Source organism: Rhinolophus ferrumequinum, chromosome 23, assembly GCF_004115265.2.
Source record: "Rhinolophus ferrumequinum isolate MPI-CBG mRhiFer1 chromosome 23, mRhiFer1_v1.p, whole genome shotgun sequence".
Taxonomy (NCBI): Eukaryota; Metazoa; Chordata; class Mammalia; order Chiroptera; family Rhinolophidae; genus Rhinolophus; species Rhinolophus ferrumequinum.
Window position 1 is genome coordinate 10,376,183 of NC_046306.1, and position 21,991 is coordinate 10,398,173.

Below are 21,991 nucleotides of genomic sequence, written 5' to 3' on the forward strand. Positions count from 1 at the left end.
TGACATTCCTTGAGTGTTCCCTGGGGACTAGACCTTCTCCCCCAGCTGTCCCCAGCTGGCATTTGGCCCCATCTCCTCCTTTACAGCCCAGACCCACAGCCACACGTTCCCTACCCATCACATCTGTGTGTGCACAACTGTTTGTTTCTTCCTGGCAAAACAATCAAAGCCCTATGTGGGGCCCCTAGGAGGAAATTGAACACTTGGACTCTTAGCTGTCAAGAGCAGCTTTTCTAGATTTGCAGAGTTTCGGGCCTGAGACACAGCTGGGATTGGGCTCAATGAAAGGACACGGGAGTGATGGAACTAGGCATGGTTCTGAGGAGGGAGTGTTGTTATTTGCTAAATTGAACTTCTCCAAGCCTCAAGCCTTGGTCCCCTGCCCTTCCCACAGGCTGAAGGAGAGGATGACATTGCAGAGTGTGTCAGAGAAGGGGCTCAGAGGCTCAGGGGATGAGGAATGACAAAGCTGTGAAGGACGGTCTTATCACTTACTGCCGTCTCCTGCATCTGTGGCAGACATTGCTAATCAATCAGAGCATTCTGCCTCGGTGCTCCCCAGGGGCTCCAGAATTCTTCTCACCAGTGTTCCAGCCAGCAGTACCCATTAATTGGGGTTGACATGTGAGAATAAACAGATGTGTCTCTGCTTTCTGGCTCACCCCCTTCATGGTACAGATGGAGATAGACAAAGACACCTTGTCACCTCACCAGGCTTGGGTTCATTTTTAAATTTTCTTTCCCTTTTCAGCTTGTGCATGTATTAGGACGGTCTTCACTGCAAGTGACAAAAACACCAACTCAAATAGGCTTAAACACAAAAAGACTTTATGGCTCATACAAATGAAATGTTCAGGAGTGTTGGCTTCAGGCATAGCTGGATCCAGGACCCCATATGATATTTTCAGGACTTGCTCTTTCTGTGTTTCTGGGCTGTGCTCTTCCTCTGTGTTGGCTTCATTCTTGTGGGGTCGGGGTGGGGGGGGCAGATAGATGCCTCATGTGGTGGCAGAGGTGGCCCTCAATATTTCAGACTTGACACTCTATCCGCTCAGCAACAACAGTTCACAGAGAGCTTCTCCTCACAGTAATTCCTTGAGGGCTGTCACGGGTACGGCTTGGGTTACGTGGCCACTGTTGCCAGGATAGGGAGCTATTCGATTGCCTTCGCCTCGGTCACATGCTCCCCGGTGGCGCCTGGGAGTGGAGTGGGGTGTACTGACGGTCCAGTGGGCTCACAGGATAGAGGCGGTTTCTCAGGGGAAAAATTGGGAGCTGTGACCGGAAGAAAATGGAGGCTGGGTGGGTGAAACAACCACTGTTCCAATGAAGAGCTGAGGCTGTGGTTACAGTGGACCAGAGTCTTCTGGAAAGAGCTTAGGGCGGTTTGAGGGCTGTCGGGCCCCTCTCAATTCCTCCCTCTGCTTTCTGGTTTCACTCATCAAATAGTCACGATGTCTGGTCTCTGTCAGGGACTTCCGTCCCCACTGACACCACAGCAGTGACCTCAGTAGCTGCCAACCCTGCCCCCATGGAGCGCACAGTGTGTGTGTGTGTGGGGGGGGGAGGTGGGGGAAGATGGACAGTGCACCAATGAGAAGTAAGACACACCCGGGCTTGACGCCCATCATATTTCTCAGAATCTACCCGGTGCCTTCCCCCGGTGGCCTTCTCCAGACCTTTGAGTCAACTCAGCTCCCTGTGTCCTGACTCTGCCTGTCTCTCTTTGTTGACATCAAAACCTACTTATCCACGGCTCCACCTGTCGTAGACTGATTCACCAATGGGATAATGAATTTGCTGAAATCATCATGGTGGTTCTAATAGCAGCAACGTCAATCATAATAGCTAGAATTTAATGAGCACTTACTATGCCCTGTTTTAAGCACTTACTGTGAATTCACCTGACCATTCTCACAACAACGTTAGGATGTGGAGGTCATTACTGTCTGATTTATAGACAAGAACGCAGAGGCTCAGAAACGTTCTGTGCCTTGCTCAAGGTCACAGAGCTGGGGACCTGGGGAGTTGGGCTATAGACGTGGGTGGTCTGGCTGCAGAACCTGCACTTCCAATTCCAAGGCTGATGCTGATAGTGGTTGTGGGGGGTCTGGTGTCTTATCTCTGAGCAGTACTGATAGCAGGGTCCTAGGCCCAGGAAAGCCCAGGCGCTTGGCTGCAGAGCAGTTCTTTTCAAGAGGTCCTTACCTATGGTTGGGTAAACATGCTGTCATTCAGGTGGCATTCAGAGCCCAGCCCTCCCTCTACAGCCCTGCAGGAGCAGGCCTCAGACACAGGCCAATTCCAGTCACCTACAACAATTCCATCCCTTTCTCTGCAGCCCCTCTCACCATGGTCTGCAGCTGAGACCCTGCTTCCAGATGTTTCTGGCAGCTTCCCTCACATGTTTTTATCTGTGCCTGGGTGAACCCCTGCAGTCAGTCCAGACTTCTCCTTACCCCTCTCGATTGTCCTTTATGGTCCCCTAGACTCATTAGAGACAAGTGGAAATAGAAAAAGGTCCGCTTGGGCAGCGTGGGGGATGCTGGGGTCCCCTCTCCTCCTTCCCTGCCCTTGAATATACATGTGTCGGTGCCTCAAGGGTCTGCAGACAGCAGATGAGATTGTAATTGGTGACTCAGCGCGAGTTTATCTGTGCGTACTGATATCGGTGGTGTTGTTTGGAGCAGGTAGCTTGTGTTTGTAATGCTTCAGATTGTTTGGTATGTGTCAGGGTTGTTTGTCCCCGACGTGTGTACACTTTGGATAATTGTGGCATTGTTTGTGTAGTTTTTTTGCCTGTTGATTCATTTTTGTTGATTGTGTTTGTGCTTGTAGATAATACTTTCAAAGTATTTTGAAATGTTTCATAATATGCATTGTATACCAGCTCTGTTCTTCTGTTCATTTTACATATATTGTTATTTAATTTTCCAGCAGCCCAAGTAGTAGGAGGGCCTGCTGTTATGTCCATTTCATAGATGAGGGAACTGAGGCATAAGGAGGTGAAGTAGCTTGCCCAAAGTCGCCCACTGTTTAGGGAGGGTGGAGCTGGGTTTCCAACCCGGGTGCTCTGGGTCTAGAGACGCAGCACACGCCCTCTTTACGCGGCAAAGCCCCTCGGGGCTTAGTTTGTAGATTTGTGGCTTGAGGACTGAACCCATGTTTTTTCCCGCCACCCCCGACCCCATCCCATGCTGTGACCTTGAACTGGACATTGGCATGGGAGTTAAAGCAGATCGAATCCTGGTTCTGCCACTTCACTAGGTGTCAGACCCTGGGCTCATGACTTTTCCCTGGTTTTGCCACGTGTGGGTGGGTTGAAGACAGTCAGTACCATGTCAGGTTATTGAGAGGAGCAAATGTTTGCCCTCCTTCTAGGAGAGCAGAGTGTGGCATGTACTAAGTGCTCAGCACACTCCGTGTTGGCCGTCGGCTCCGGCTGTGAGCACTTTGCTGCTCATGGCGTCTGCTCAGACGGTGCACACAGAGCCCCCAGAGTGAGCTGGGTGAGTTGGGGCGGCTGATTGATTCTGAAACCTCTTCTCCCTCCTCTTTGGTTTCCTCTTTCTTGCAGCCACCCTTCAGCAGGATGACTGGGGGCTTGTTTAGAAACGAGATGAGCTGCTTGTTTTGCAGGCACACCTCTTCCTTCCTTTGCTACTTGGGGTCTTCTGCCCATCATCCAGCCCAAGGATGGAGCCCTTCAGCCCTTCCTCCACAATGGCCTTACCCTTGGCTGGTTGGGAGGCGGTGTTCTGTGAGCCTTTTGGAACAGACAATGCTCAGTGGAGAACTTCCTGCTAAGGAGGCTCCTGTCCCTTCCAGTCCCGGAAATCCTGACTGGTGGTTACAGACCTGGCGACCCACAGGTGACCTCTGGGCTAGAAAGGGGCATCTGGAGGTCAACAGAGATGCCTTCCAGCCTCAGTGTGGCAGCGACCAGAGATCTATTTGTTCCCTCAAATGTTGGAGCCTTAGCCAGGCTCTTCTCGTTCAGATATATAGGGCATTGCACGTAGTAGGTGTGCAAAGTTCATTCATTTGGCAAGTGTTCATTGAGGGCCTACTGTGTGCCAGGGATTGTGCTGGGTTCTGGGGATACTTCAGTGAACAAGGTGGGCATATTCACTGCCTTCAGAGAGCTGATTGTCAAGTGGGAAGATAGCTGATAAACAAATAATCCGGACAATTCCAGATTGTGAGAACACTATAAAGAGAATGAAGACAGGTGGGTGGTTGGTAGAGAACCTGGGAGGCTACTTTAGCTAGGGTAGTCCAGGTGTCATTTGAGGAGGTGGCATTTGAGTTGAGACTTTAATGGTGGGAAGTAGCCAGACCTGGGGGAAGAGAGTTCCAGGTAGAGCAAATGATAAGTGCAAAGGCAAATTTAAGGAGCAGATAGAAGGCCAGTGAGATGAGATCAGAGAAAGGCAGGGTCACACTATCTGGCCCTTGATGGTCTTAATAAAGTGTTGGATTTTATACCTAAGGTAGTGTAATAGAATATCGTTGGAGGGATTTAAGCTGAGGTATGACACAGTCTCACTTGTGTTTTAATAGTAAAGTTGGACATTTGTTGAGCACTTACTGAATGCTGAACCCTCACATTTTAACTCCTTTAATCTTCATAACAACCCCATGAGTTAGGAACTATTATTAACTCTAGCTTACAGATGAGGAAACCGAAGCACAGAGAGGTCAGGTAACTTGCCCAAGTTCACAGCTGGAAATGCTGAGCCAGGGTTTAAGCCCAGGCCCCTTGGCTTGAGTCTGTACACTTGACCTTGAGCCATGCTGCTTCCTGAAAGGTTACTCAGGCTGCTGGGGACGGAACTGGGGCAAAAGTGGAGGCTGAGAGGTCTGCAGCTTGTGGGAGCCATTTTACCTGAAATCCTTCCTGCTGTGTAGTCTCTCAGGGTTTGGGGCAGTCCTTTCCTCCCTGGCCTGCTGGCCCTGCCGTCAGCACATCTCAGAGTGTCTGCCTGCCTGCCTGCCATGACCGGACTCAGGCTCTGTCCTTGTCTTGCAGAAGGACAAGTTCTGCGTATACGAGGAATATTGCAGCAACCACGAGAAAGCCCTGCGGTTGCTTGTGGAGCTGAACAAGATCCCCACTGTGCGCGCCTTCCTTTTGGTAAGTTTACCTTCACCCCTGCCTCTCCCTTCTGTTTGCTTCAGCCTTGCGAATCCCTAGGCTCAACAGAGCTTTCTGCTGACACTTCACACTGACCCATGCTGCCCGAGCCCTTCCTCAGCTAGAGTGATCTCTGTCAAGCAGTGATTGCTGAACGTTTTCTGTAAAGGGCCAGGTAGTGAATACTTTCGCCTTTGTGTGTCATATAGTCCCTGTCACAAGGACTCAACTCTGCTCAACTCTGCTGTTATAGCACAAAAACAGCCATAAGTAATATGTAAAGGAATGAGCATGGCTGTGTTCCAATAAAACTTTATTTATAAAAACCGGCAGAGGGCTGGATTTGGCCCTAGGGCCGAGTTTCGCAATTCAAGGTCTAAAGCAATGATCCTAATAAGAGTGGTAGCAATAGTAGTAATACCTGTATTATTCAAATTATTTAATTATAAGTAAAAGAAAATCCAATTAACATTGGCTTAAGAAAAACAAAACAAAACAAAAAAACAACAAAAAAAGAAGAATTTACTTGTTTATTTTCCTGGGAAGTTTAAGACCTGAAAGGACTTTAGGCAAAGCAAAATCTGGGTGTTCAAATGACGTCGTCAGGAATGTGTCTCTTGGCTCTGTTTTCCTTTGCCTTGGCTCCATTTCCGTTCAGGTTCTCCCTAAGTGGTGACATTGTGGCCTCCAGCATTCCCACTCTTATACTGTTCAGAGCTGAGCAACTCCAGGTTAAAGAGAGACCCTCTTTCCCAACAGTGAGGCAAAAATCCTGGGCCGGGTGCTCATTGGCTCAGTGTGGCTCATGACCTTATTCCTGAACCAGTTGCTGTAGATAGAGGGATTGGTTGGGGGCTCTGATCGGTCACTTCTGGAGCTGGAGGGTGGGGTTAACTCCACCCATACGGCAGGCCCTAAGGATGGGATGGATCCTTATAGGGCAGTTGGTTTGTCCTTGTGGAAGTAAGTTGGGAACGGTTGTTGGCCAGGCAAAACAATAGATGGTCTTCCCTACAATTGCAGAGAACTTCACTTGTGTTATAAAACAGGTTCTCATTTGTGATCTCGTTGGAGCTTGACCAGCTACTGCCTGTTGTGTATGAGTTAAATATACATTGTCTGCAGACATCCCAAATAACGGTGGTTTAGACAAGGTAGGCACTTATCTCTCTCTTTTGTTAACAATGTGGATATAGACAGTCTGAGGCGAGTATAGGGGCTCCGGTGTCAGGGGCCAAGGCCCTCGAGTGTGTCCTCATTGATGTGGTCTAAGACACCTTTTACCACTTCCACATTCCGGGTAAGGGATGTGGGAAGGAGGTGGGGAGGAGGGGTTGCCCTTCTCCTTTTAAAGGCGCAACAGCAAGTTGCACACATTTCTTCTACTCACATCCCATTGGCCAGAACTTAGCACATGCCAACACCTCGCTGCAAGGGAGGCTGGGAAATGTAGCCTTTATTCCGAGCAACCATGTGCCCAGTTGAAAATCCTGTTGCAGTGGAAGAATATGTTAGGGGACACCTCATAGCCTTTGTCACCGGTGATTCTGATGACTCCAAAATACCAAGTGACTTTCTAATAAGCGTATATACTTGAAAAGTGATTGAGCTTCTCATGGGTTTGAATCCTGGTCTTTCAACTTTAAATCCCCTGCTCATTTAGTCATAGGTTGCCCCCCACCCGCACCCCAACCCCAACACCATAATACTGTTTTATTTCCCGACAGCACAGACAGAATTCACACAAAAGAACAGTTAACTGACATAGCATAAGGAGTGTTAACCATGTGCCCAGAGAGCTACACTGTATAATAAAATTCTTGATCCTACTTCTCTGTAATGCATAGTCACCAAGAATTTCCAGAATCTTGATTCAAAACGCATACCGTGTTTCCCTGAAAATAAGACCTAACTGGAAAATAAGCCCTAGCATGGTTTTTCAGGATGACATTGCCTGAACATAAACCCTAATGCATTTTTTTGGAGCAAAAATTATTATAAGACCCGGTCTTATTTTCGGTGAAACATGGTAGTGCAAGACCACACATGCATCCACGTTTCTGCATTCAACTTGTTGACTTTCAACAAGGGCTCTTGTGTTTGGACTCGCTGGCCAAAAGTCCCACCCTCTGGAGTTGTCCCCTGGGGCTCAGCTGTGTCTCGGGAAGCAGGAAGGTGTTTTCAGGGGTGTGGGAAGGGAATGGCCTCACTTTTTCTGCCCTTCCTTCCTCTTTTTCCTGCCGTCTTCCTGGTAGGCCAAATTGCCGTTTTCCTAGCAGCAGCTGGGCTGGGCCAGCTTGGGCAGGGGGGAGGATGTGTGGGGTGCCAGCACAGGTGCCATCTGCCTTCCTCCTTGCTGGCATCTCCCAGCTTTTGGTCACTTGCAGAAGAGCCATTTCATATCTATCATAAGATATTAAGGCGTTGGGAACAGACAGAACCTGGCTTTGCATGGTGTGCTGTGCACTAGCTGAAAGATGGGGTGGGAATTTCATCCTTCTATGCTTCAGTTTTCGTGTCTGTAAAATGGGGGTCATTTAGTCATTCAGCAGCTTATTGAGCCCTTACCGTGTGGTAAGATTGTTCTAAGTATGGGGATACAACAGTGGCCAAGGCAAGAAAAGTCCCTGCTCTCATGGAGAGGCTATTAAAGTAGGAGAGATTTACATGGTACATCATTGGCGTTATGTTCTCTGCAGGAAATAAAGTAAGTTAAGGATGACAGGATGTTTTGAGGGAGTTAGAGTGGTGGTTGCTAGTTTAGATTGGTCTTTGGGAAAACAGTGTCTTAGGTGACATTTAAGCAGAGACCTGGATAAAGAGAGAGGGAAGGGGTTTCTGGAGGGAAAGCATTCCAGCCAGAGGAACTGTAAGTGCAAAGGCCCTGAGGTAGGAGTGTGTTAGGAATAGCAAGAAGGCCAGGGTGGCTGGAATGGAGAACATAAGGGGAAAAGAGGAAGGAAATGAGGTCAGAAATCTTGAGAAGCCAGGTAATGAAGACGCATTTAGCCAGTAGAAAGGATCTGAGACTTTCACAAAGCTTTTATATTGCAGCCTAGCATTCATGCAGTGAATGTACTCAAGCACGATGAATATTTACATATTTATCCACCCATGGAAGCACCACCAAGGTCAAAGTTTAGAACATTTCCATCACTGCAGAAGTTTCCTTGTGCCCTTCCCCAGTCATGTCCTTCTGGGCATCCAGAGGTAACCTCCATGCTGATTTCTCTCACCAAAGGTTAGTTTCGCCAGTTCTAGAACTTTTCACAAATGGAAATCATGCAGGATGCTTTTGTGTCTGGCTTCTTTTGCTCCACATAATGCCTGTGAGATCTGTCCACGTTGGAGCATGTGGCAGCACTTTTCACAGAATATTCCGTTTTAGTCTGAGTAGGACGGGAAGCCTGGGGAGCATTTTGGGCAGAGGAATGACGTGAACTAATTTGCATTTTGGAAGGCTTCCCTTGGCAGCCTGAGGGTAGAAGCTTCTACCCTGACAGGGAGACCGGGGTGGGGGCTGGTATAAGTGTCCTGGGGCTGCGGTAACAATGACCACAACCTGGGTGATTTAAAACAACAGAATTGATTTCTCTCACCGTTCTGGAGGCCAGAAGGCTGAAAGCAAGGTGTTGGCCGGGCTCTGCTCCCTCTGAAGGCTCTAGGGGAGGACCCCGCTTTAGCTTGTGGAAGCATAACTCCAATCTCTGCCTCCGTCTTCACATGGCCTCCTTCTCTGGTCCTCTTGTCTTCTTACCAGGACATGAGTCAGATGATACAAAGCTCACCCTAACCTAGTATAACCTCGTCGTAATTTAACTAATTATATCCGCAAAGGCCCCATTTCCAAATAGGGGCATATTCTGAGATTCTGGGTGGGCCTGGCATTTTGGGGGGACGCCATTCACCCGGCAGAGCTGCTACCACAGTCCAGTCAGGCGATGATGATGGGGAGGACAATGAGGCAGTGGTGCTGCAAGAGGTGGTTGGACTCATCGCGTGTGAGGGTGCAGCTGACGCAATTTGCAGGATGGTTGGCTTTGGGGTACAACTGAACGAGAGGATTCCAAGATGACTCCAGGGTTTTGGGCCCAAACAATTGGAAGAATGGAGTGGCCGTTTCCTGAGATGGTGAAGGTGGGGTAGGAGCAGGTATGAGAGGTAAAAAAAACAAACAAGTGCCATTTTGGATGTGTGAGGTCCAAGATGCCTGTTAGACATCCAGGTGGGCATTTGGGCATCAGAGATCTGAGTCTGGAGTTTAGGGAGGGGAGGGGCCGGTCTGGACTTATAAATCTGGACGTTTTCAGTAGACAGGATGCTGTTGAAGGGATGGCCTGGATGAGGTCAGCCAGGGAACCAGCAAGGACGGAAAGGAGGGCCCGGGGCCGCACGGCCTCCTGCCGTTAGGAGGCTGGGAAGGAGAGTAAGGTGACACCTCACCTGAATCAGTCCTGTGGAGTAGGAGGGTTTAAAGGGATCATTCTCAAAAGTCCTTCCCATAGTGCCTGGAGTATAATCTTAATAGAATAGTGAATGGTAGCTCTGTACATATGTGTGCATTCTTCCTTTTTAAAGGCAAATAAAGTGGAACAACAGTCTAGGGTGTGTGGGAGAAGTGTAGTTGGTGGCTGTGACAGGCTTGTGAAAACTCCTTGATCCTGGACAAAGAGAGAGGCCCTTCTCCGGCCAAGTCCTGGGGGCTTCTGGAAAGCCCTCCCCCCCCCCAGGCTGCCCTCTCTCTGCCCAGAGCTGACATCACCAGGGCAGCTTGTGGGCAGTACTGGCTTAGAGGACAAAGGCCTGAGTGTGAGCAGTGTGGGGCCTGGCATCTCCCAGCTGCCGCAGCCCTGAGCCCTCATCTGTGCCAGGGGTAGATACTCGGGGTGGCAGTCATGCAGCTCCCGACACAGCAGGGCCCGGGGTCCTTGGGATTCTGCGTCTCCAAGGAGAGGGCATGAAGAGCCCTGAAAAGCAGTAGCTCTGAGTCTTGGGCCAGTCTTCTGGCTCTCTGTGCCAGCTTCTCCGTCTGCGATAGGGAGAGAGTTGCCCGTGCTTACTCGGGGGCTGTGAGGATGAATTTACCTATTGGTGAAGCATGAGGCACAGTGCCTAGCGCCTGGTGAGCACATGGTAAATGTTCTCTAGTCTTATTTTCACTGGAATACTAGCAGGGGACGTATCTGCTTTGTTGAGAAGTTCTCCCGTGCTTGGAACTATGCGCAGCACATACATAGTAAGCACACAATGTGTATTTGGAGAATGAATGAATGAATGAATGAATGATAGGATGGGAATCCCTTTTCCCAAGAGTCCTCTTTTCATTTCCAATCTGCTAGTGTGGTGGTGAGGAGGAAGGCTGAGGTCTGCTCATTGCTGGATGTGCTGGCAGTTTGTTCATTCATTCATTAGTTCATTTATTCATTCATTCATCCATTCATGCATACGTTGGGCACATAACGAGCCCTAGGAACCCAGGCCTGTGAGTGTCTCTGTGGGAACCACAGACATGTAACTCATGGTGCCTGGCATCTAAAAAATGGCTTCTCAGGTTGGAGGCCCTTGGCTCCAAGAAGAGCCTCTCCAAAGGTGAGGATAATACCTGCATGTGATTTCGAGCCACATGGAAAAAATAACCTTCTATGGAGGTGCCTGGAAGAAGGAGTCTTGGGAATTGAGAGCAGGTAGGGAAGGTTTCCAGGAGGTAGGGGGCTGGGCTTGCGCTAAGGTAGCCTGGCATCATTGTTCCAAACCCAGGCTCGTCGTCAGCCTGCCTGGGTGTAGAGCCCACCTGTGTGGCTCACTTGTTCTGGGGTCACCTTGGGGAGAAACACTAAAGCTCCCCAACCCCAGTTGCCCGAGCGGTGCAAAGGGAATGCTACTAGTGTTCAGTTTGTGCGTGGCTGGTGGTCAGGGCTGGAGCTCTCGGGGCCTGCGGGACACATCATAAGCTCTTAGTGTGAGCAACGGATGAGGATAATGCTATTTTTATTATTATTGGGGGGCGGAAAGACATTTTATGTAGGGGGCGTAGAACGAGCCCAGGAAAGGGCTGGCGGGAAGGCAGTACTGGTGTGGGTGGCTGCAGATAGACACTGAGCTGACCGGTGTGGCCAGGGCCTGCTGGGTGACTGTATTTGATTCCTGACAGAGTTGTGGTGTTTACAGGGATTCCTGTGATAGCACTCATGTCCCCACCTTCCAGGGAAAGAAAGAAAGAAAACCTTTTCGGTAGCAGTTAAAAATTCCAGGTTCATTTCCCAAATCCCATAACCCTCCCTTCCCAGAGGGAACTCCCACTAAAACTTGGTACGTCATGTCTTTCCCATGCATGTCTTTCTATTTTACTACAGACATGTTGTCTGTAAGCAATTTTGCATGCCTTTAAAAGCTTTAAATGGGCTCATACCGTATATTTCCTTTGTTTTATTGCTCAAGAGTATGTTTTTGAGGTTCATCCACGGAGCTCTGCATCCCTTTAGTGCTCCCATTTTCACCGCGGTGCCCTGTACCATCGTATAAATTACTGCGAACGTGTGTTTCCATTCTTCCGTTGATGGATACTTCGGTTGCTTCTCCTGTTTTGCTATTCCAAACAAGGCAGTTTTGAATGTCCACATTTCTGTCTCCTGGAGCGCGTAGGTGAAAGTTTCTGTAGATCAAGGGTTGGCAGCTTTTCTGTGAAAGGCACGATAATAAATATTTCAGGTTTTGTGACTTTCCGGTTTCTGTTATAACTACTCAGCTGTGCCATGATCATTTGGAAGAAGCCACCGTCAGTATGTAAACAAATAGATGTGGCTGTGTTCCAATAAAACTTGACTTACCAAAATAAGGACTGGGCAGGATTTGGTAACCCCCGATAGAGGCCTTAGGCTGGGTTGTAGAATATGCACGTGTCCATCTCTCCTGGGTGTTGCTAAATTGCTTCCCAAGTCTGTAGCTGCGTTTTGAGAGTGCTTCCTCTGGTGATTTGGGGGTGGCCCAATCTTTTTGCTGTGTCCTTGGTGCAGTTTAATGAAGGTCTCCTGTTCCTTTGCAGAGCTGCATGCTTCTGGGAGGCCGGAAGACCACAGACATCCCTCTGGAGGGCTACCTGCTGTCTCCAATTCAGAGGATCTGCAAGTACCCCCTCCTCCTCAAGGTGAGACCTCCACCCATCGCCTTTCCTCATATTTGAAGTGACAGAAAACCCAGCTGTGACTGGCTGAAAATAAAACTTGTTAGTTGAAGGAGCTGAGAAGTCAGGGGCCGTGTCGGCTTTGGGCCAGGCTGGCTCCTATGAGGACCCTGCCTTTCTCCCTTGCTCAGCTCTGCTTTCCACTGTCCAGCTTATTCTGAGCATGGTAGCAGAGAGCTGTAGTTACTTTGGCCTCATACCCTCTCAAGTTCAAGGACAGTGGGAAAGAGTGAACCTCTCTTCTAGTAGCTCTGACAAAAGTCCTGAGAGTGACTCAGGCTCTCGCCATCTGTGGCCAGGAGAGTGTGGTATTCTGAATGGACTGGGCCTGCATCATGTACTTTAACTTGAACCAATGACGTGAAGCCTTTGCTTGTGCCATTTCTCCTCCTCCTGTACACTTAGACATGGGCTTTACCCCAATCACTATGAGCTGGGCGATGTTGGGCTCTGGTTGGCTGAGTCATGGTCCAATGACAGTGAGCAGGACAATGTTGTGTTCTGATTGGTTGAGATCGAGGTCAGGTGCTTCACACCTGAACCAGTCACTCTGAGCAAGGGATCTCTAATTGGCTTAGACTTGTGTCATGTGCTCCAACCTCCCACCAATCACTGGATCCCACAGGCCAAAAGCCCAGTGAGGGGGAGAGACTGGACCCTCCTTATTAATATCTGGGCCATGTGTGGAAGAGGGTGGGTGGATGCTGGGTGGGTAAACCACAGCATCCACACACCTGCTGTCTCCCACTGTGCAGCCACCTTTGACTAGTCTTGGTCAGGCAGATCAGGGGTAGATTTGCTACTTGTATAGAGACCCAAGAAGTCTTGATTCTTAGCTTCAGATCTAGCTTCTAGGCAGATCCCCAGCAGGGTGGATGGCTCTGCCACCATCTGCTGCTCTCAGCCCAGGGTTCTCAGCCCTTGGAAAGCTCGGCTCTTGGCCTGAGCTTGCCCTGGCTCTATCCTCAAGGTCTTGTATCTGACAGCTGTTCCTAGGGTCCCTGCTGGTGGATTCATTTGGCTGGTGGTGCCTCATTCACACACCTGCTCCCTGGGGTGACATGCATCCTTGTGCCATGAGAAGAGAGCGGGGAGGGGAAGAGTACTAGGGAATTGTTGAACTTGGTTTTCTGCTGGAGAAGGTGGGTGACACTTGAGCCTCTGAGCTGGACCAGACCCTGGGGCCATCATCTCTGCCTGTGAGCACAGGCCTGTAATGCGTGCAGGCCTCTGGGAGGTGGGACACAGCTCTCCCTGCACCTCCTCTGGCCTGCTGCTGTTTATCCCCCGCAGGGAGCTCAAAAGGACCTTCTGCACTTGTTCTTGTAGCTGCTTGCATCCCTGGTCGGATGTTGGCAAGGCCATACATAGCTCAGCTCCTCACCTTGGTGCAGGAGAAGCTCCACGTGGAACTTGTAAATTGGTAGCCTGTGGACTGAATTGGACGCGCCCTGTTCTTCATTTGATCTGTTGGGTGTGTCTTCCAAATGTGAATTAGTTGCTAACATTGAAGAGGTAGTATTCCGTAGTGGTGTAGGGCAGGGGCTGGCAAAACTGTGGCCCGTGGGCCAAATCTAACCCATTGGCCTGTTTGTGTTCAACCCATGAGCTCAGAATGGTGTTTACATTTTTTACAAAGGGTTGTAAAAAAAAAAAAACAAACCAAACCAAAAGACAAACAAAGAAGAATTGGGGATAGAGACTGGATGTGGCCGCCAAAGCCTAAAATATTTACTATCTGGCCCTTCATAGAAAAAGTTTGCTGACGCCTGGATGAGAGCCAAACTGTGCAGCCTGGGTTTGAATTCCAGCTCTGCCATTTATTAGCTGTGTGACCGTGGGCCAGTCACTTCTCCATGCCTCAGTTTCTCATCTGTACTACTTAGTTTATATTAATAGTCCTGATATGATTGGTATGATGATTAGACACTTATTAATTCTTAGAGCAACCCGATGAGGTAGGCACTCTGATTAGCTCCATTTTAGAGATGAGGCGACAGGTACAGAGAAAGGAAGTGGCCTGTTGAAGGCCATACATTAGGTAGGGAGGATGAACCATGATTTGAACTTGGCCAGTTGATTCTAGGGAAGTTGGAGCTCCGCTTCCTAACCCATCAGCTTCATTGCCTATCGAGAAGCACTTTGAGGAGTTAAGCTGCCAATGGGCTGGGTGTTGGGGATGCTGACCTTCTCAGCTCCCTAAGTGGGGGTCTGGGAAGGTCGGTGACCTCGTGTTTCTTGGCTCAGTGGCTGGTCTGTTCCTTCTTTCCTGGGTTTCAAAACCTTGAGGATCTGACCTATTAGAGGAACCAGCAGCTCTGGCCCCAGAACCCAGCCGAGGTTCCCTAGGTGTTAACCCTTTGGTTTCTGGATCTTGGAAAAGTCTGGAATCCCAGTGTGCACTTGGAGTGGCAGTGTCCGTAACATATTTTAATAGCCAGTGGGGCTGGACCTGTGTGTATGGCTGGACCCTAAGCTCTCACTGTGAGGCCCTTGCATTTCTGAGGCCTGCTCAGCCCCAGCGCCACAGTCTGGTCTGGTGGGATTTCTGGGCTCCAGATTTCCAGAAGCGTAGAGAGAGGGACAGAGGCAGCCTGCAACCGATGGAGGAATAACTGCCCACAGGAAACGATGATGAAGCTGGGCTGTGGGTTTGCTCTCTTGACCAAATGGTGTTTACAGGCCCTGTTTCCTCGTCTCCAGCTGTGTTTATCCGGGGCTCAAAGAGCGCTGGGGGAGCAGCCAGCAGGGCCTTAGATTCCTGTGGGGACATGCCATGCCGCCCGCCTGACAGATTTGCTCAGTGTCCTGGCCTTTGGCACCCGCAGCTGGAATGTTTGCATCAGAAAACAGCTGGGACTGAGGGGAACTCTTCATACCCGTCCTGGGTTCCTCCTTTCTGTCACATTTTCCAGTGGGTTTTAAAAGATGACCCCATGAGCTGGGGGGCAGTCCTGCCCCTCCGGCCCCTCTGATTCTGAGGCCCTCGCAGGTGTCCCTGTGGCTCTCTGAGCCCCCTTGTTTGAGCTGAACTCTGAATTGAGTAGGCGAACAGGATCCAGGCGCCTGGGTAGGAAGAGGAAAGAGGGAAGAGGCGAGAATGAAAGCCTTTTTGGGAACAGCCCCAAAAAGCTGAACTTGAACATTGCCTAAGAATAGCCAGAACATTCTATTTCAGCCGTCAGCCCAAGCCGGGGATAGACAGTTGGCATTTTCAGACTTTGTTGAGTTTTCCATTGACATTTCCAAGGAAATGATTCAGGTTTGGGGTAATACCCCTGGTACTCAAATGGCAGGTATCCGAGGGAGACTGACTGTCACTGACCCTTTTAGTCGTTTCCTGGTGCTGCACAGATCTTATCGGGGCACTTACTGTGCGCCCGCTGCTGACATGGCTCTGGACCTACAGTTGCAAACAAGACAGACCCAGTCTCTGCCCCTCAGGGCCTCCGGTCTTGCACTGGGCCCCATGAGGGCCTGGTGAGTAGTGGAAGTGGGTGAGGCAGGTGGGGGGCCAATTGGAGGGCACGTCTGTCTAAAAGGGGCAGCTACCACTCCAGTGCCCCCCTGTTCCCTTTTGCCCCCTGCCTGTCTGGCCCTTTCTTCTCAGTCTCTTTTGCTGGTTCCTCAGCTTCTAGATCTGTAACCATAGATGGGCTCCAGGCCTCAGTCCTTGGGCCCTTCTTCTATTTAGACTTACTTCTGTCGTGGCCTTATTTACTCTGTGGCCTTTAAAAAAAAAAAGCATATTCAAAAGTTGCGCAACCATCATCAAAATAATTTTAGAATACTTTCGTCACTCACAAAAGAAACTACAGATCCATTAGTAGTCACTTCCCTTTTCTGTCTTCCCCCAGCTCCTGGCAACTACTCATCTACTTCCTGGCTCTATGAAGTGCGTATTCTGCACATTTCATATACATGGGATCATATAATATGTAACCTTTTGTGTCTGGCTTCTTTCACTTAGCACAGTGTTTTCGAGACTCATCCACATTGTAGCAGGTATCACGACTTAATTCCTTTTCACGACTGAATACTATTCCATTATGTGGATAGGCCACATTTTGTTTATCGATTCATCTGTTGATGGACATTTGGGTTGTTCATAGTTTCTGGAGGTTATGACTGGTGCTGCTATGAACATCCACGTACAAGTTTTTGTGCGGATATTCCCATGGCTTTAAACTCTAATTCTGTGCTGATGACGTCCAGCCTGGACCTTTCCCTTCAGCTCAGGTGGGACTTGTTCTCCTGCCCACTCAGCTTTTCCGCTTGGATGTCTCACAGGCATCTCCTTCCTAAATGCCCTGCACCAAGTGCTTGCCCTCCCCTCCTCCCACCCCAGCCCTTCGCCCCCATCTCCATAAATGGCCTCTCTTCTTTCTAGTTGCTCAGGTTAGACCTGGGAGTTATCTCCAACCCACCTCCACATCCAGTCCATTAGGGAGTCCTGATGGCTCTACCTTTAGGACCTATCCAGGGTGCAGCCCTTCTAGCTCCTCATTCCACCTCTCTCCTGGGTCACTGCCACAGCTCCCAGTGGGTCTCCCTGCCTCGACCCTTGTGCTCTGTCGTCTGTTCTCAACTCAGCAGCTAAACCTATGTCAGTTCAAATCTCTTCTTTACTCAAAACCCTCCAGCGGCTTCCCAGTCACTCAAATCAAAACCCAAATTCCTCCCCATTGTCACCTACAAGGTGCTACACATCTGTCTAATCCATATTTCCCCCTGACATTCTCTCCTTCTCTGCTTACTGTCTCTCACTCTGTTCCAGCCACACTTGCCTCCGTGAACACAACAGGCAGGTTCCTGCCTCAGGGCCTTTGCACTTGCTATTTCCTCTGCTTAAGACGTCATTACCCCAGATATCCTGAGGCTCACTCCCTAATCTTTTCAGGCCTCTGCTGCTCAGATGTCCCCTCCTCTGAGAAGCCTTCTCTGACTACCCCAGCTGTGGAAGTGCTGCCTCTGCCATTCCCTGTCTCCTCATCCTGCTTTTATTTTTCTTCACAGCACCTCTTGCAGGCTCGCATTCTGTTTTATAACTCATGGTATGCAGATTAATTTTCCATCTCCTTCATTAGGATATCAGGATTTGGTCAAGGATTTGGGCATTTCCTCAGGAAAATTCCCCAGTGCCCAGAATGGTGCCTGGCACACAGTAGGTGCCTTCCACTTACTCATTGAATGACTATGGAAATGCCATCCTAGTGTTGCCAACAATTTCTGAATCTAGATATTGGGACTTCTACGTGAAATCTCCTGATTTCCAAATGTCAGCTTGATTTAAAGCTTGTCAAACATCCGGGGACCAAACAGATCACATCCTATGAGCCGTCTGTTTGGGACAGTTGCTGCAGTGGGTGTGTGTCAGGGATGCTGTTTGCAGAATGGCTGTTCAGGGTATAGCCTGGGGCCCTGCACAGTCTCCAGTTTCTCCCCGACCTCCAGTGTCGGTCTGGGGGGATGCAGCTGTCACCCACGCTCAGTGTGAGCACATTGCCGTTCAACAGTTATGTCTGTCTCCTTGGTCGTCAGTGGTATGGCGCCCCTGGGGATGGATGTGGTCCATCACTAAGGAGGTATTGGCATCACTTCTTGGTGCAGGAGAGTGGCTGGAAAAGTGAGGTTTCCCAGCGCGTGCGTGGGACGTGTGCCACCCACAGCTCTCCAAAGGATTTTAGGTGGCACATGAGAAAACTTGGTGTGTGGTGGGTCAGTCGTGGAAGGGAGAGGACAGCATTACAACACAGGGAATTACACAGTGGACATTAGTTAGTTAGCAAATCCCTTCCGTCTTCCTGCTCACCTCCAAGGGAGCCGCAGTTGGTGCTGCAGTGTGTCGGGTCTTTGAAGCCATTCATTTATTCACTCACCAGCTCTTTATTGAGAACTGTTATACGTCAGGCATTGGACTGGGTGCTAGTGAGATGGAGTGAGCAAAAACTGCCCACAAAAACAAAACCCCAAACAAACAAAAACAAAAAACCCCCCTCCTTCTGTGGAACTGAGATTCTATTGGGGGGAGACATAACGAATGAATAGGAAATGTATATGCTTGTTTAGGTGGAATGGGTGCTTTGGAAAAAAGAGACCAGGCTGAGAGGACTAGTAAGGGCCAGGAGTGATGGACCGAGAAGGTGATGTTTGAGCAGATTTGAAGGAGGTGAGAAGGGGGCCATATAGGTACCTAGGGAAGAGTCTTCTAGATGGAGGGAACAGCCAGTGCTAAGGCCCCAAGGCAGGCCTGTGTCTGAGGAACAGCGAGGAGGCCAGTGTGACTGGAGAGGAGGAGGTGAGGGGGACGGTGAGGGAGTGAGGTTAGAGAGGTGATGAGGTCACGAGTATGCAGAGCCTTGTGGGCCATGGTGGGACCTGTATCTTCTTCTCTGAGTGAGGTGGACACCATGGGAAGGTTCTGAGTAAAGCGGGGACAGGATCTGACTTAGTTCTAATGGAATCCCTCTGGCTGTGTGTGGACAATGGACTGTAGGTGGTGAGAGTGGAGGTGGGGAGACCAGGGAAGCGCTGACCTCAGCGGCCCAGGTAGGAGACGGCTGGACTAGGGTCGTGGCAGTGGTGGTGGGGTGGTGCATTTTATGAGCATTGCCTGTTCACATCATTTGCCCATTTCCTATTGGAGAGTTGTTTTTGTATCAGTGTGCCAGAGTTTTCTATATTGTCCTGGATACTTTGGGTCATCTCTTTGGAGTTCTCATCAGACTCTGATGTTACGAAATGAGCCGCCCATTTGCCAGGGACCTGGCATTGTCACTGCCGTGCGAGAAGGCACAGGAAGTCAGAGGTCTCTGCACTTGGCCTTCTCTGCCCCAGTCCCCGTCCTCACCCAACCACATTGCCCACTCTTCATCCTGCCTCTCGGGCTGAGCATTGACACCTTGCCCACAGCTGCCCCAGCACCTCAATCTGAACCAGCCCCAATTTAGGCTCTTTCCTGTGTGGTGAGTAACAACAGCTCAAGGAATGAAGCCTGTCTCCCTCAGGGTGGAGGACCTTCATTCTTCCTTTCAAAGCCAAGCTTGGATTCTTGATCTTCCAAGGAGCCTTCCAAGATTACCCTTGCATTCTGCTTTCTGCCACGCTCTGTGTGATTCTATTTCCACCTCTTAGCTGTGTGACCAGGCACAAGTTGCTTAACCTCTCTGTGCCTCATTGCCTCATCTGCAAAATGGGCATGGTAGTAGCCTCCCAAGCAACTACCTGGGATTGGGAGGTAGTTGCCTCCCAATCTTGCTGCAAAGATTAGATGAGACAATGCATGAGAAAACTCATGAGAACACTCTGCCTATTACTAGGTAGTCATGCTTGGCACATGTTAGCTACTCCAATATTGTAATGACTTTTATTTTTATTGATTCCAGCTCCTCCACTTATTAGAATTGGCTCTTTGAGAAGTGACTTAAACTCTCTGTCCCTCAGTTTCCTCTGTCAAATAGTGCCTTAGTCATGGGTTATTGTGAAGATTAAATGAAACAATCCTTATAAATTGCTTGTAAGTGCTTAATCAGTATTAGCTATTTTTGTCTCAAAGTCTGTTTTGTCCAATATTAATAAAACTATAGTAATTTTTTTATTAGTATTTTCATGATATATCTTGTTTCCTCCTTTTACTGTCAACAGTTTCTATCCTTAGGTTTTATATACTTCTTTTATAAACAGCATAAAGTAAAAATTTAAATCTGATCTGTGAATCCCTATCTACTAACAGGAAATTTAGCCCACTTATCTTTATTGTGTTTATTGATACTTTTGAACTTATTTCTATGATCTTTTAAAAAATATTTGTCCCCTGTTATGCTGCTTTTATCCCTCTTTCTTGCTTTATTTTGCATAGTTTTAGTTTTTTTAAAAAGATTTATTGGGGAATATTGGGGAACAGTGTGTTTCTCCAGGGCCCATCAGCTCCAAGTCGTCCTTCAATCTAATTGTGGAGGGCGCAGCTCAGCTCCAAGTCCAGTTGTTGTTTTCAATCTTTAGTTGCAGGGGGGGCAGCCCACCATCCCATGAGGGAATTGAACCGGCAACATTGTTGTTGAGAGCTCACGCTCTAACCAACTGAGCCATCCGGGCCGCCCCACAGTTTTAGTTTTTGATGTAGTTACTCTTTTTTTCTTTCTTCCATTTTTTTTTTATTTGTCTCTACTAAATTGGAATTTATGGGTAACACCATCATCATTTCTCACAATTTTACCCTTCCTTCCAGAGAAATGTCTCTACAGATAGAACCTGGAATTGGGAGGGCAGGATATATAGACGTTTATAGTGAGCCATGTGAGGGTCTCCTTTGGAAATTGGGTATAAAGCCCCTGAATGTTGGTGCCCTACTACTGAATGTCAGTAGAGACCTACCAATCCAGGGTCTCAAACACAGGTGCCTGCAGGGCATGTGCAGAAAATGAGTAGACTGGAATAACTCGGTGGGGTGGGTACTGTGGCAGACTGCAGAGCACATGTCCCATTGAAGAGGGTGGCCACCATTCAGACCAGTTGTTACTGTCAGGTGGAAACACAGGCCCAGGGTGCCCAGGGCTTCTGCTTTGCTGAGAAAGGCTGGAAGTATAGCATTTGCCTGGTAGGGCCTGGTTTGTAATCTGGGCTCTGATCAAGTCCCTGCATTGCTTAGCCAGGAGACCTAGACTCAGAAAAGGGAGGTGAGTTGCCTGAGGTCACATTGTATGTCCTGGTCAAAAGCAGACCACGAACCCCCAGTGTTGAGCCCTCTTCCCACTGTTTCCCCTTACTGCTCCCAGTGGAAGGATGGAGTTTTTGAGACCTGTCAGCATTATTTCCTTTCCTCCATTAATTCCTAATCGATGGGGTGTCAATTCTCCCAGACTTTAAGCAGGGGCTGAAATGGATAAAATCCGAAATATATTTGTGTGAAGTTTTCATGTAGTGTGCCTGCGTGGAGTGCCGTGCTGTGCAGCTTTTCACTTCTGGGTTTTCTTGGATTTCTAGATGTTTTTCGCTTCTTGTTTTCTTTAAGTGGTGGTGGGTCTCATCAGTTCCTCTTCGTTCATGTTCTGCTGTCACCCTAGATATGGCACGAGGGGGCCCCAGTACTGCAAGTACAGGAAAATGCTAGCGATCCCAGCTTGGCCCCTGGGCTTAGATGGTGGGACCTTGGGCAGAGGTCTGGGGACGAAGCCAGCCGTTGGGGGCAGGATCAGCCCCTCCTGGAGCTGGCTGAAGTGTCCTCAGAAAGTGAGAAAGTGCATGTCCTCTGTTGATCCAGCCCCCATTGGTGACACCCCACACCCCCGCGGGCTGCTGCCTTTTTCTCTTTGTGGAGAGGACAGCATGGCTTTCCAACCACCATGTCTCCTTTTGGGCCTCCACCAACCCCATGTCACGGCGAGGGATGGATGTTGTCACTTCTTCCAGTGACACATCCAGCTTTGTTTTCACCCTGTGGTTTCAGGGATCTGTCTTCTTAGCGCTGGCCTGGACTTGGAGGGCCTGTGTCCCAGGCTGTCCTCTTGTGGCCTCGCTATGGGCAGGGCCCACAACTCCGGGGCATGATGGGCCTGTTCACAGCCAGCACCAGTAGCTCCCTTTTGCTAAAACCGTGGTCGGCGGGGAGGGAAGTGCCTCGCGGAAATGCCAGGTTCCTGTACTGTGACATCCTCTCTTCTAGGAAGTCCTTACCT

General features: G+C 49.3%; 1 protein-coding gene across 1 annotated transcript in view; it reads left to right on the forward strand.

The window, feature by feature from the left end:
- The window catches only part of PREX1 (phosphatidylinositol-3,4,5-trisphosphate dependent Rac exchange factor 1), a 178,016-nt gene that overhangs the window by 76,883 nt on the left and 79,142 nt on the right, over positions 1-21,991 (forward strand). The window contains exons 4-5 of the mRNA XM_033094653.1: positions 5,033-5,137; positions 12,180-12,281. Coding sequence (XP_032950544.1) covers positions 5,033-5,137; positions 12,180-12,281 — 207 coding nt within the window. The remainder of the gene's footprint in view (positions 1-5,032; positions 5,138-12,179; positions 12,282-21,991) is intronic.